We start from the raw sequence: 14,877 nt of genomic DNA on the forward strand, positions 1-14,877 counted from the left end.
CTTACGTGTACTAAATTCTCCAATTTGTTTGCCTTTCTTTTTAAGTTTACTTATTTATTTCGAGAGACAGAGAGAGAGAGAGAGAGAGAGAGAGCGAGCAGAGGAGGGGCAGAAACAGAGCGAGAGAGAGAGAATCCCAAGCAGGCTCTACACCATCAGCACAGAGCCTGACGCAGGGCTCGAACTCACGAACCGTGAGATCACGACCTGAGCCTTACCTGACTGAGCCACCCAGGCATCCCTGTTTGTCTTTTTATAACATGCGTAAAACTATTACGTACTCAAACCGACACCATTTTTCTTTGGCAATTTCTTTTATTCCTCCTAATTTTAAGGAGTCCTTCCCCAATTCCAGAGGTCTAATAAAATTAAAATTTTCCCCATGCTTTAATTTTTATAATTTAACTTTGTAATCTATCTAGAATTTATTTATGCTTCATAAATTGAAATCTACATGGCATTTCTCTGTAAATAGTAATAGGTACTTCTCATCTCCACCAACTCACATCCCATCTTAAATAACTGACCAATTATAAAATCTCTTGACATCGAAAAATTGTTTAGGTTTATAAATCTGTCCTACCAAAAAGTAAATTGGTACCGATCTCCCATCCAAATACTCTTAATTCTATATTCTCCTCAGGATGGCGCCAAAGTATGGCCTATGCAAACGTTAAAAAGGGATCAATCCCCATATTACATATTGATTAGTGGCTTAATGTATGATAAAGGTGACATTTCAACTGGTGGGGCAAGCTGGACTATTCTATAAATACTTTTGGAACAAATGAGCCGCCATTCAGAAGTAAGATGAATCTAAATTGGATCATAAGTTATAATGTGATAGATGAAACTGCAAAATTTCGAGAAAAAAACGGGACAAATTCTTCATGACTTGAAGCAAAAAATGCCTAAAATTGTGCGTATACTACGCTATTCTGTGTATACAGTATTCATATCTGCTGGCACACTCTAAAGAAAACTCTGGAAGCCTATAAAAATGGAAGAGAGACTTTTCACTGAATACTTTTTAATCCTTTTTGAGATTTTAAACATGTGAATGTATCACGTATTCCAAAAAAAACCTTTTTTTTTTTGCTTTATGGCTTCAACTTTTATCGTATCGGAAGACTAAAGGCTTCAAAAATATTTCACTCAAGGAACTGGCACAATCTAGACACCACAGACTGTTCCTAAACCCAGTTTTACCCAGATTTAAAGACCCTTAAGCATTAATGCTTCTCTGAAGGCTGTACCAAAATACTAGTTTTAGACTCAGAATAGACAAGAATGGTCTCCTGATAATCTCAAAATCCCGTGCTGTCAAAAAAGACAGTGCCCTACAAACTCTTCAGGTTAATTTCTAGCTAAACAACTCAGTGGTGGGGCACCTTGGTGGCTCAGTCCTCGATTTCGGCTCAGGTCATGATCCCAGAGTCACAGGATCAAGCCCTGAGTCCGGCTCCATGCAGAGCATGGAGCCTGCTTAAGATTCTCTCTCTTTCTCTCTCTCTCTCTCTCTCCCTCTGCCCCTGTAACCTGCTCATGCTCTCTAAAATAAACTTAAAAAACAAAAACAAAACAAAACAAAACTCAGTGGTTACTGCATTAAGTCTCTCTGCTCTAGAAAATACAAAGATCACAGTTTTCTTTATGGTGATGACACAGTCATCTGTGTCTGATGAAAGGGGTCTTAAAAGTGAGCTAATCTTGGGGCGCCTGGGTGGCGCAGTCGGTTAAGCGTCCGACTTCAGCCAGGTCACGATCTCGCGGTCCGTGAGTTCGAGCCCCGCGTCAGGCTCTGGGCTGATGGCTCAGAGCCTGGAGCCTGTTTCCGATTCTGTGTCTCCCTCTCTCTCTGACCCTCCCCCGTTCATGCTCTGTCTCTCTCTGTCCCAAAAATAAAATAAAAAAAATAAAAAAATAAAAAATAAAAAAAAAAAGTGAGCTAATCTAGCCAACAGGAAGCAGCAGCAGTTAAGCAGTAATTACACCAAAACTAAGATTGTGTTTGGCAAGTGTTCACCTCTGAATAAATGGTCATTCTTTAAAAATAAATAAAACAGGGGCGCCTGAGTGGCTCAGTCGGTTAAGCAGCCGACTTTGGCTCAGGTCATAACGGTCTGTGAGTTCGAGTCTCATGTCAGGCTCTGTGCTGACAGCTCAGAGCCTGGAGCCTGCTTCAGTTTCTGTCTCCCTCTCTCTGCCCCTCCCCTGCTCACACTGTCTCTCTCTCTCTCTCTCTCAAATAAAAATAAACATTAAACAAAAATTAAAAAAAAAAAAGATCCTCCTATGGATTAGGCCTAACTGCTCTCAAGCTAATGTCTTTCTCAGGTTATATGGAATAGGGCAGCAGGATCTCAACCAAGTCACTGTACAAGGATATACTTGAGAAAATACAGCATCTAGGCATTTTCTTTAACTCTGAAAAGTACATCAGCTCTATTTACAGGTCCCCACAATAAAGTGTATGTGGTTCTCAGTCAAGCACCTGCCAAATACTCCAAGTCACCATTTGCAATTTAGCATCCAATTTATGCTTCACTCAAAACCCTTCTTTTAAACACTGTTTAGATTTCCTAAAATTACAAAATATCTGTCTCCAAAGCTACGAAGTACACAGACCTTTGCAGAGCTAATAAGAATTCTTTAGGAACAATCCTAATGACTATAGCTCCTGAAACAGACACACAAGGGTAGATTATAAACATATTGTTGAAGTAAAGCAAAAAAGGAATTTTTTATTTTTCAGATCTTTTCTTAAAAACATAATTATAAATACATATTTTGGAATAAATAGGATCATACAACATATGCTACTGTGCAATCTTTTTACATTTAATAATATGTCACAGACAACTATGTAAATACATACAGATCCATCTATCTACCTTAACCTTTTGGAAGACTTTTAATAACTTTTTTAAATAAGCTTTTAAAAGTGCAGAGGTACTAGGGCGCCTGGGTGGCTCAGTTAAGTGTCCATCCAGCGCTCAATCTTGGCTCAGGTCATGATCTCACAGTTCGTGGGATCAAGCCCTGAATCAGGCTCTGTACTGTCAGCCCAGTGTTTGGGATTCTCTCTCTCCCTCTCTCTCTCTCTCTGCCCCTCCCCTACTCGCCCTCTATCTCTCAAAATAAATTTAAAAAAATAGTTTTAAAAGTGCAGATATACCATAATTTCACTAACTCCTCAAAAACACCCATTTGTTTCCAATTATTCCCTGTTATGCTACAGTAATATATATCCTTGTCCATACATTTTTATCTGCTTGAAATTCTGGATCAAAGAACATAAACATTTAAAATTTTGATACCGACACATAAAGACTGAATCTGTACCAATAAATTTGCACTTTGTTAATTATTTTGCTGCTACACATATTTTTATGAGTATATACTGACCATTTGCATTTCTTCTTTGGGGACTTGCCTTTTCACGTAAGAGGAAGATTTTAACCTTATAAATGTGTTTTGAACATCAATGGTGGATGAGGGAACCAAATAATAATCATGAGGCTAAAAGTTGCTTATATAGAATTTGTTCCCTATTTTATAAATATATAAAAATTAGCACACTGAATACTCAGTGATAAGCTGTTCATAATTTTTAAATACATACAGGGTTGAACAGTAACCCCCCAAAATGCATATCCTCCTGGAATCTCAGAATGTGACCTTGTTTGTAAATTACATACATAACTAGATGAGATCCTACTGGATTAGGGTGGAACCTAAATCCAAACAGTGGTGTCCTTATCAGAAGAGAGAACACACAGAGATACACAGAAGGCAGCCATGTGATGACAGAGCCCGGAGTGACACAGCCACAAGCCACGGGGTGCCCAGGCTTGCCAGCAAACCCCAGAAGCTAGGAGAGAAGCATGGGACAGATTCCCCCTCAGAGCTTCCAGAAGGAATCAATGCTGACACCATGATTTTGGAATTCTGGTCTCCTGAACTGTTAGGGCAGTAAATCTCTGTTGTCCTAAGCCACCAGTTTGTGGTACTTTGTTACAGAAGTCTTAGGAAAGATACAATACACAAACCCAACAGCGATACAAAATTTCAAAGCTCAGGGCTACAAGACAGTTAAAAGAAACTTTTCCTATTTCCTAGAATAACATAACGAAAGTGATGAATTTTAAAACAGAATGTTTTAAAATGTTAAAATACTTGAAAATACCGAGGAATGCCATTCTGTATATTTATCCCCGAAAACCTGGGACCACCCTGAGGCAAGCCCACTCCCTCCTCAGATTCCTCATTTAGGAATCCCCTGGGCACCTCCTCGCCCAGTGAGGACCAACCAGAGTTTAGGTTTGGTAAAAGTATGTCTAATAATAGAGTATCACTACCCAAAAGGAACACATCACCTACACACCCAACTTTCTCTACACGCTCCACTCAGAAAGTACCTGTTACTGCTTTTCAAGTAAAAGGTTCTAGCTCCAAACTTGGATTTCTGAATTGCCATCTAATAGGCTCGGAAGTCTCCTGCTCAGGAAAGCTGCCAACCACATAAAAATAGCACACAGGGACAAACAGAAGATAAAGCCTCTCAAACTCAGTTCCTTTAGCAGTATTAAGACCAGCTGGAATGTAAATCTTAAGGTGAACAAGTATATTAACATTCTTGGATCAAATAAGTCCAATAAATTGAAAATGATGCATTTTGTGTTTAATATGAGGCCATGAAAAACTTCCACTTCAAAAGTTCTCCTGGTAACTAAACATTATATACCCTCTAAATTATTTCCTCAGGGCGCCTGGGTGGCTCAGCTGATTAAGCATCTGACTCTCTGATCTTGGCTCAGGCCATGATCTCAGGGTTCATGACATGGGAGCCCCGTGTAGGGCTTTACACTGATTCTCTCTCTCCCTCTCTCTCTGCCCCTCCCCGACTTGCGCTCTCTCTCTCTCAAAATACATAAATAAACATTTAAAAATAAAAAATAGGGGCACCTGGGTGGCTCAGTCAGTTAAGCGTCCGACTTCAGCTCAGGCCGTGATCTCACAGTTCATGAGTTTAAGCCCCACATCGGGCTCTGTGCCGACAGCTCAGAGCCTGGAGCCTGCTTTGGCTTCTGTGCCTCCCTCTCTCTCTGCCCCTCCCCAGCTCACACTCTGTGCCTCTTTCAAAAACATATAGAAAAAATTTTTTTAATAAAAATAAATAATTTCCCCCAAAATAACAGAAAAACTTCTATTTTAGCACAATATGACTCTGGGGCAAAAAGATTCTAGATGTGAATCCCTACCCCATCACTTATCAGCTGAGTACTTTGAGCAAGTTACTTAACTTTCCTAAGCCAGTTTCTTCATCTGTGAGACACAGGAGAGAATATCTGCATATGGAACCACCGGGAACAGTAAGCGTGGAAGTGAACTACCACAGCGCTGGTTGTATGGTCTGAACGTCTGTGTCCCTCTCAAATCTGGTATGTTTAAATCCTAACCTCTAAAGACGGTGGTATTAGCGGGTGGGGCCTTTGGGAGGCGGTCAGGTCACCACGGTGGTGGAGCCCTTGTGAACGGGACTAGTGTGCTTACACAAGAGACCTCGCAGAGCTGGCTAGTCCTCCCACCACATGAGGGAACCAGAGGCCTGAGAGCAGGAAGACAGCCCTCACCCAACTGTGCTGGCACTCTGACCTTGGACTTCCACCCTCCAGAGCTACGAGAAACAAATTTCTGTTGTTTACAGCCGCTCAGTATACGGCATTTTGCGACAGCAGCCCAGACAGACTGATGGCGGGGAACGTGGCTGAGCCTCTAAAAATGGCAGCTATTTCCATTCCAACTTTACCGGGAACCTGAGAAGCTCAGACACGTTTATAAACAAAAGTGCTAGTTTTACACCTGTGTCAACGGAGGGCTAGCCATTAAATGAGTCAATGTCTTAATGAATAAGGAACAAAAATAAGATAATGGAATCCAAGAGTCCCGACTCTGATTTCTCCAAGCTGCCATCTAGGCAACACCTCCTGATAATCGCACGTGACCCGGCGTCAGGTTTTGCCATAATCACAAAGAAGATGAAAACAAACAGCCAAGCCATGCATCATGTTACCATCCTTTGGCAACTTAATTTTACTTGACAAGTATTAGCTAACCAACGTTTAGTCTTTTATTTTAATACTGCTATCTCTTGTAAACCAGTAATTACAACACATCTCTTAGAAAGACATCAATATTACCACCACCATTTCAGATGGAAAAATTAAGGTAAACTCTGATGGTCACAGTACGGCAGATGTAAAAACTAAAGGAGACTCTAACTACCATTCTTTTTAAGAAAACATACTATTCCTCTTAAGCATTCTCTGGACTCGTAACTGATATTCTCTGGTCACTGGTTCATTCCAAAGCTCAAATCACATGTCTAGAGTAACATGACTTGTGACACACCTTTCAATTTCCCATCAAAGTCAGGGCTTGTGGCCACCTGGAGCCCTGGATGCGGCAGGAGAAAGCAAGTGACGTTGGAGAAGCATGAGTGAATGTGATTTCGGACATTCTGAATTTCTTCATGCTGATGTTCTTTTACCTGCCAACGGAGACCAACAATTTACAAAAGACCAGTTGTGTTTCTGCACTGGGAACCAATGGTACAGGACAAAGGGGAGAAGATATCCCAACTCTGATGCATCAGAGCAGCCTATGTTTCGTCCAGTGAGGAAACTCAGGACGCTAGAAGCAATAAATGCATACATTTGATTAACCATGGCCTGGCTCCTTTAGCCACTCAAGAACACGAACTGAAGACTTTCTTTTATAAAAAAGAGGATTGCACAATACTGGAGAAGAACAAGGGAAGGTTTGCTTGTGGGCAGAAGGAGGATGTAACTAGCTAGTAGCGATTGACAGAGGACTCCTGTATTTTAATTTTGGAGAACAGGCTAAGCCGGTTTATATCCACCCCAAAACAAGCAAGAACTGTGAACAAGAACAACAGAACAAAAGTTCTGAATATGACATTCTAAAGGCACATGGAGAACCTGGTGTAAAACATGAAATGGAAATTACAGTCAAAGCTCGGGCCTTTTCCAGAGAGAGTCCTTCTCTGCAGTCTCTATGCATTACATACCCAGGCTCTGTGCTCTTACACAAGCACTATTAGTGTGCCGATATCTGTATTTAACACTTAAATTTTCTATAATCTGCTTTAAATACAATAGCTAAAGGCAAATGAGAACGTTATCAAGACGTGTAGGTAACTCCTCAGAAGATTGCATTTCTATTTACCTGCAGGCGCTTATCCAAAAAGGACATTCCTCCCTGTAGTCCGTAGCTGTATTCATAGGGGAAACTCCAGTCTCGAACCAAAAACATCAGTGTCTATTTAGAAAAAGAGCAGAGCATGTCACAAGGCTGCATAAATGCATTTTCAAAATAACAACTGAAATACTTCTTTGCATAATGCCAGCTTCTTCCAAGGGAGCAACAAAATGTGAAGGATGTATTTCTTCCGTAAAGTCTTAGGAACATTATAAACACTAGAAGGACACGTATAAGCCAAATGTGAGGTCACTAGGGGCGCCTGGGTGGCTCAGGCGGTTGGGCATCCGACTCTTGACTTCAGCTCAGGTCATGATCTCATGGTTCGTGAAACGGAGCCCCGTGTCAGCTCTGTGCTGACAGTGTGAAGCCTGCTTGGGATTCTCTCTTTCTCGAAATAAATAAACATTTTAAAAAACATATTAAAAAAACAAAACAGGGACTCCTGGGTGGCTCAGTCGGTTGAGTGTCTGACTTCAGCTCAGGTCATGATCTCGCGGTTCGTGGGTTCGAGCCCCATGTCGGGCTCTGTGCTGACAGCTCAGGGCCAGGAGCCTGCTTCGGATTCTGTGTCTCCCTCTCTCTGTTCCTCCCCTGCTCACAGTCTGTCTCTCTCTCAAAAATAAACAAAAATTTAAAAAAAAAAACTTTTTTAAACAAAAAAAAAACAAATGTGAGGTCACTATAACCTATCTGCTGTTTTTGTTCCCATGGGTTCATAAGAGCAGAAGGAAGAAATTGACGAGAAGATGTCAAATCTGGGGCTGTGCTATAAAGACAAGTATAAAGAACGGAGTAAAGGACAAGAAAACAACATGGCAGCAGCTAATCATAAAATCAGATCTACTTTAAATGTTACAAAGGAAAACTAAACATCAAAAAAAAAATTTTTTTTTTTTTTTTTTTTTTTAACACAAAAGGAGCGCCTGGGTGCTTCAATTGGTTAAGCGTCAGACTTCGGTTCAAGTCATGATCTCACGGTTCGTGGGTTCAAGCCCCGCATCGGGCTCTGTGCTGACAGCTCGGAGCCTGGGGCCTGCTTCGGATTCTGTCTCTTCCTCTCTGTCTGTCCCTCCCCCGCTTACAGTCTGCCTCTCTCTCTCTCTCAAAAATAAACAAACACTAAAAACAAAATTTTTTTAAAGAAAGGAAAACTAAATTAAGTAATACTTAAAGCTCCTCTAATCTCACTGAGGCTACTATGCATTCTCACCCTCATGAAACAATTAACTAAAGCAGGGGCCAGAAAACTTTTGTAAAGGACCTAAGAGTAAGTGTATTTAAGTATTTAAGAAGAAGAGGCTGTGGACAAATAAGTGTAGCTGTGTTCCAATAAAACTTTATGTAAAATTTAAATGCCAGTGTCCACAGCTAATTTACACATGTCATGAAATATTATTCCTCTTTTGACTTCAATCATTGAAGAATATAAAAACCACTCCTAACTCACAGGTCTTACAAAAACAGGCCGCTAGCCTGATCTGGCCTGTGTCCCGCAGCTGGCTGATCTCCGAACTGAAACAAAGACATGAATTACATTATAGTTAACACTCTACCTGGAAGGGTTTTTGGAAAATTTCATCCATTGCCAGACGACCATATTCTGTGAAGAGCTTTGAAAAAGAAAAGTTAATGGCTTGTTAGGCCAAATTATTTAAAGTATTTCTGTGGGTATTCTTTAGCAAAGAACTCATTTAACAGACTCGATACTACTCATATGAGACCACAGTTCTACGGCTTCAAAAACTCAGAGAGCCACGAACCTTACAATAACCTGTTATTCCTATCTCACATCCCATACCCCAATCATTAACAAACCCAGAAGCCAACCACTCACAGCTTCTACGTGGCTTGGAATATTACACAGCTTCCTAACTGGCCTCCCTGCCTCACCCTTGCTCCGCCCCCCAGACTATTCTCAATACAGCAGCCTGGGTGGCTGTGCTTTGAGAAGTTAGTTAGATCACATGATGCCTCTGCTTAAAACCCTCCAACCTAATCGTATAAAAGGCAGCCCCTTACGGTGAGATCTGGCTACACTGGCCCTCCTTGCTCTTCCTCCAGCACGCTGGGCACAGTGCTTGCCTCAGGGACTTTGTTCTGACTCCTTCTGCCTACAATGTTCTCCCCCCAAATGACTGCACAATCAGTTCCCTCACTTTTTACAGTCCAAATGGCTCCTTCTCAAAGAGGACTTCCGGACCACCTACCTGAGAGGATTACAAGTCTCCCCACAATTCTTCCTACCCCGTGTCTTTCAAATATTTTTCCTTAACCCATCTCACTAGGCTACACGCCACACCTTTACTTACTTTGAATAGTGCCTGCCTTCACTACCAGCAGATACACTCCAGGAGGGCAGGAATGTTTGCCTGTTCTGTGCACTGTCTCTCAGGCAGCGGGAGGAATATGGGGCCAGGAGCATACGTGCCATGCAAATGACCAAATGAACAAATTCTCTACGGTCAGGGTTTACACGTCCGTTTATGCCTATGTCCTTATGAAGGCTCGCGCTGAAAGTACAGCAAAATGGGGGCACCTGAGTGGCTCAGTCGGTTAAGCCTCCAACTCTTGACTTCAGCTCTGGTCATGATCTCACGGTTTGTGAGATTGAGCCCCGCGTCACGCTCTGCGCTAACAGCACGGAGCCTGCTTGGGATTCTCTCTCTCTCTCTCTCTCTCTCTCTCTCTCTCTCTCTGCCCCTCCCCCGCTCACATTCTCTCTCTCTCTCAAAATAAATAAATAAACTTGAAAAAAAACAGTATAGCAAAATGAAGTTTAGAAGTTATAAATTCACAGGACAAAGAAGATGAGAACTGATATGGCAGCAAAGAGTTATCAAAAATACTCTGGAAGGAAAACAGACAAATGAAAACTGTCTCAAGTGTTGGCTTTCTCTGCCTTAAGTTGTCTGTGACAGGCAGGCGCCAACAAAAAAAAAGCACATTCTCTCAGCAGAATCCCTGAAAGGCTCAGAAATGAGAAGCACCAGTCACCATGTAGGAGGGGGGTGAGGGAACAGGACTAACAACTAAAGAAACAGTTGAAAGTCTTTGGAGAGAGCACCTTTTGGAGCACCTAACCTCGCAGATCCTGCTTCCTCCCCGCGCTCCAAACCCTCTATCTGCCCACAGAAGATGGGAAGTGTACTATCTGGAGGGGATACACTAGAAAGAATTTAGACTTTGATACCGAACTCAGCCAAGAGGAGTAAGTCCCCTACTTTACCAGAAACAGGCACTTCAGTCAAGGTCGACATACTGAACAGTGAAGTCTCCTTAGCCTGTCACCCTGCTGGAGCCACAGTAAGCTTCTACCCACTCGGGCAGGGGTTTAAAGAACTCTTCTCTGGGGAAACTCATAGCCCAAGAACAGTCTGCAAATACAGACATTTCGGGGTTGCAATAAAATATCCAAGTAATCTTGCTCAGTCACCTCACTGTCCAAACCAGTGCACAAGGCTCACCCTCTCGCCAAAGGTCCCAGTCAGATTTTTAATAACTCATCTTACATACACATGGCTAAGGACACCAGACCTCTGAGACAAGCTTCCAGAAGAAAGACAAAAACTCATGTCCTTCATTCTAGAACATCATCTTACATTATCCCTTTTATAATTTCTTTCCCTCCATTTTCTCTTTTGCTAAAACACCTATCATTAATAACAGGTGTGGCCTCTCCTGAACTGATGCTCAACGTTTCCTTTTTTTGCCGTGCCCTCCTGTTCTCCTTCTTCTCCGCCTCTCCCTCTCCTCTCTTCTTCCCTCTTTTCCTTCCTCTCTCCTCCCCACCCCCCTGCCCTTCTCTCTCTGCTTCACTCCCTCCCTCTGGTCTAATTTCTACTCTGTTCTTTCATTCAACCTACCAGCAAGAGTTTCTCCAACTTGGCGTCTAACTCCTTCTCTACAAAAGTTTCCGTTTTTGCTGCCACAGCTTTCATTTCCAGGAGCTTTTGTTTTCTGAATGTTGCTTCTTAACAGCATCCAGTTTTTTCTTGGTTGCAAGAGCTGCAACATCTTATCTTTCTGAGGATGCGGGTTTACAAAGAATGAAGAAAAAGCCCACACTAAGGTACATTACCATGAAAATTCATGCCAACAATAAGAAGATCTTAAAAGCTTCAGAGAGAAAAAGGTCACATACAAAGGATCAGGAATCAGATGGTGTGGGACTTCAGCAGCAACACTGGAAGCTGGAAAGCAATGAAGCAATGCCCTCAATTCTAAAAGAAAATTATTTCTATCCTATCATTAATTCTAGGATAAAATTAAAGTATTTTCGGACTTACAAGAACTCAAAAAAGTGATCTGCTATACATCCATTCTAACCTTTCTCAGAAAAGCTAGTGGAGAATGTCTAGAATTAAGGAGAGAATAAACAACAACAACAACAACAAAGGAGAGAATAAACAAATAAAAGGTTAAATAGGATTCAACTGCAAAAGGAATTGAAAAAAAAATCCCAGGCCCTGATTTCAAGCTATATTACTGTTTTGTAATCAAAATTGTATGGTATTGGTATAAAACCAGACATGCAGATCAATGGAACAGAACAGCTCTCTGTTCTCCTAGAAATAAAACCACATATAGATGATCAATTAACTTTATGACAAAGCAGCCAAGAATATACAATGAGGAAAAGACAGTCTCTTCAACAAACGGTGGTGGAAAAACCGGACAGCCACGTGCAAAAGAATGAAACTGGACCACTACCTAACACCAGACACAAAAATTAACTCCAAATGGATCAAAGACTTAAAACTTGAAACCCTAACACTCTTTGAAGAAAACACAGGTGGTAAGCTCCTTGACATCGGTCTCGACAATTTTTTGGATTTGGCAACAAAAGCAAAGGCAGCAAAAGCCAAAATAAACAAGTGGGACCACACTAAACTAAAAAGCTGCACAGGAATTAGAAAAATACTAACAAAATGAAAAAGCAACCTACCAAGTGAGAGAAAATAATTTAAAATCATATATCAGATGAAGGGTTAATAGCCAAAGTATATAAAGAATTCAGGGCACCCAGGTGGCTTAGTCAGTATCTGACTCTCAATTTAGGCTCAGGTCACGAACTCATGATTCATGGGTTTTTTAACAGCTTGGGACTCTCTCTCCCCTTCCCTCCCCTCCTTCTCTCTCTCTCTCTCTCTCTCTCTCTCTCTGCCCCTCCCTCCCACACACTCATTCTCTCAAAATACATAAAAATAAACATTTAAGGGGTGCCTGGGTGGCTCAGTCAGTTATGCATCCAACTTTGGCTCAGGTCATGATCTCACGGTTTGGGAGTTCAAGCCCCGCATTGGGCTCTCTGCTGTCAGCACAGAGCCCACCTCAGAGCCTCTGTCTCCCTCTCTCTCTGTCCTTCCCCCACCAGCGTACAGGCATACACTCTCAAAAATAAATAAACATTAAATTTTTCAAAAAAGAAATAAGCATTTCTTAAAAATTAAAAAATTAAATAAATTTTAAAAATTTTAAATAAAAAAGAATTTATATAACTCAACAGCCAAAATAACAAAAAAAGAAAACACAAACAACACATGCCCACAAAAACCATAATCCAATTAGAAAATGGGCAGAGAATCTATACAGACCTTTCCCCAAAGACGATATATTGATAGCCAATGGGTACATGAATTATTCATGTTCACCATCAATAATCACCAGGGAAATGAAAATAAAAACCATGATATATTACCTCATCAGTGTGATGAATGAATGTTTATCAAAAAAGAAAAGAAATAATAAGTGTCGGCAAGAACGTGGCAAAAAGGGCACCCTTGTCCACTGTTGGTAAGAATTTAATTGGTGCATCTATTATGAAAAACAGTACGGAGGCTCCTCTAAAAATTAAAAATGAAACTACTATATGATCTAGCAATTCCACTTCTGGGTAATTATCTGAAGAAAACGAAAACAGTAATTCAAAAAAAACATATGCACCCCCACGGTCAATGCAGCTTTAGTTACAATAGCCAAGATATGGAAGCAACCTAAGTATCCATCCATGTTTGAACGGATACAAAAAATGTGGTGCAAAATTCAGTGGAATATTATTCGCCATAAAAAAGAAGGCAATCTTGGGGCGCCTGGGTGGCTCAGTCGGTTAAGCGGCCGACTTCAGCTCAGGTCATGATCTCGCGGTCCGTGAGGGCTGTTAGTTCGAGCCCCGCGTCGGGCTCTGTGCTGACAGCTCAGAGCCTGGAGCCTGTTTCAGATTCTGTGTCTCCCTCTCTCTGACCCTCCCCTGTTCATGCTCTCTGTCTCAAAAATAAATAAATGTTAAAAAAAAAAGAAGGCAATCTTGCTGTCTCCAACAATATGGATGGGCCTTGTAGGCACTGTACTGTTTTACTAAGACAAAGACAAACACTATGTGATCTCACTTGTATGCGGAATCTGAACAAATTTAAAAACAAGCGTATGGATACAAAGGTAGAGTGAGGGTAGGGGAAAGAAAGTGAAGGGGGTTAAAAAGTATAAACTTCCAGGGGCACCTGGCTGGTTCAGTTGGTAGAACATGCGACTCTTGATCTCAGGGTTATGAGATTGAGCCCCATGTTGGGAATAGAGATTACTTAAAAATAAAATCTTAAAAAAAAAAGTATGAACTTCCAGCTATAAAATGCATAAGTCATAGGGAAGCAATGTACAACATGGTGGCTATAGTTAATAATATGGCATTGTATATTTCAAAGTTGCAAAGACATATCATAAATGTTTTCATCATGAGGGAAAACATAATAAAATTTAAAATGAATGAATGAATGAATGAATGAATGAATGAATGAAAGAAAGAAAGAAAGAAAGAAAGAAAGAAAGAAAGAAATTGACAGTGGGACAGCTGTGCACCAGGCCTAAAGGAGGCAGTCCAGGGGAGAGGAGGAGAACACTGTGACCAGGAATGAGGCCTCCCCAAGGGGAAAAAAGAAAAAAAAAAAAACAAAAAAAAACACAAAACCAGAGCCTAAGTGTGTAGATCATACTGAGAGGTTTTAGGAGTCTATCCCTTGAGATACATTAGTGATAAGCACACAGAACACTAAACTAATGACAACAACAACAAAAACAACAGGTAATTCATTACAAGAAATGCAACTATAATTCACAAGAAACGTCAGTGATGAAAACATAGAAAAATACCCATACAATAAGGCAAATACAAATACCTTTTTAGCTACAACTTGTGACCTACCTATTGGAAGGACGAGGGGAAGGAAGCCAGTGGGTGAGGGTGGGAGAGTGGTAAAGATGCTAAATCCTAATTCTGCACAAGAAGCTATGACTATTTCAACTGTAATAATCCAGAAGGAACAGAATAAGCATGTTCTTTAAACATTCAGAAGCAAAGAGCAGAAGACACAGCCCAAAGCACAAGTGGTTGCCTCTGAAGAACGAACTAGGAGGTCAAAAGAATGTTCTTTTTTATTATGAACATTGCAATTCTACTGACTTTTCCACTATGTGTGTGTGTATAGTATATATACATATGTGTATGCATATACATTATTTTGTGTATATATGTTATATATATATTACTTTGTCAAAACAATAAAATGATACTTAAAAAAAGAAAGCACCTCAAACATA

The 14,877-nt window shown here is 40.9% G+C and overlaps 1 protein-coding gene across 8 annotated transcripts in view; it reads right to left on the bottom strand.

Moving 5' to 3' along the window:
• The window catches only part of ATL3 (atlastin GTPase 3), a 55,835-nt gene that overhangs the window by 10,071 nt on the left and 30,887 nt on the right, over positions 1 to 14,877 (bottom strand). For 5 of the 8 annotated variants that reach the window (XM_042958143.1, XM_042958141.1, XM_042958142.1 and 2 more), the window contains 3 exons: positions 8,841 to 8,897; positions 7,252 to 7,344; positions 6,415 to 6,553 (listed from right to left, as the gene is read on the bottom strand). In XM_042958143.1, the coding sequence (XP_042814077.1) occupies positions 6,415 to 6,553; positions 7,252 to 7,344; positions 8,841 to 8,897 (289 nt within the window). Of the gene's footprint in view, positions 1 to 6,414; positions 6,554 to 7,251; positions 7,345 to 8,840; positions 8,898 to 9,596; positions 9,812 to 11,150; positions 11,438 to 14,877 lie in introns of those variants that run through there. The other 3 variants (XM_042958146.1, XM_042958147.1, XM_042958144.1) reach the window with 3 other exon arrangements.

This window comes from Panthera tigris, chromosome D1 (assembly GCF_018350195.1).
Source record: "Panthera tigris isolate Pti1 chromosome D1, P.tigris_Pti1_mat1.1, whole genome shotgun sequence".
Lineage (NCBI taxonomy): Eukaryota > Metazoa > Chordata > Mammalia > Carnivora > Felidae > Panthera > Panthera tigris.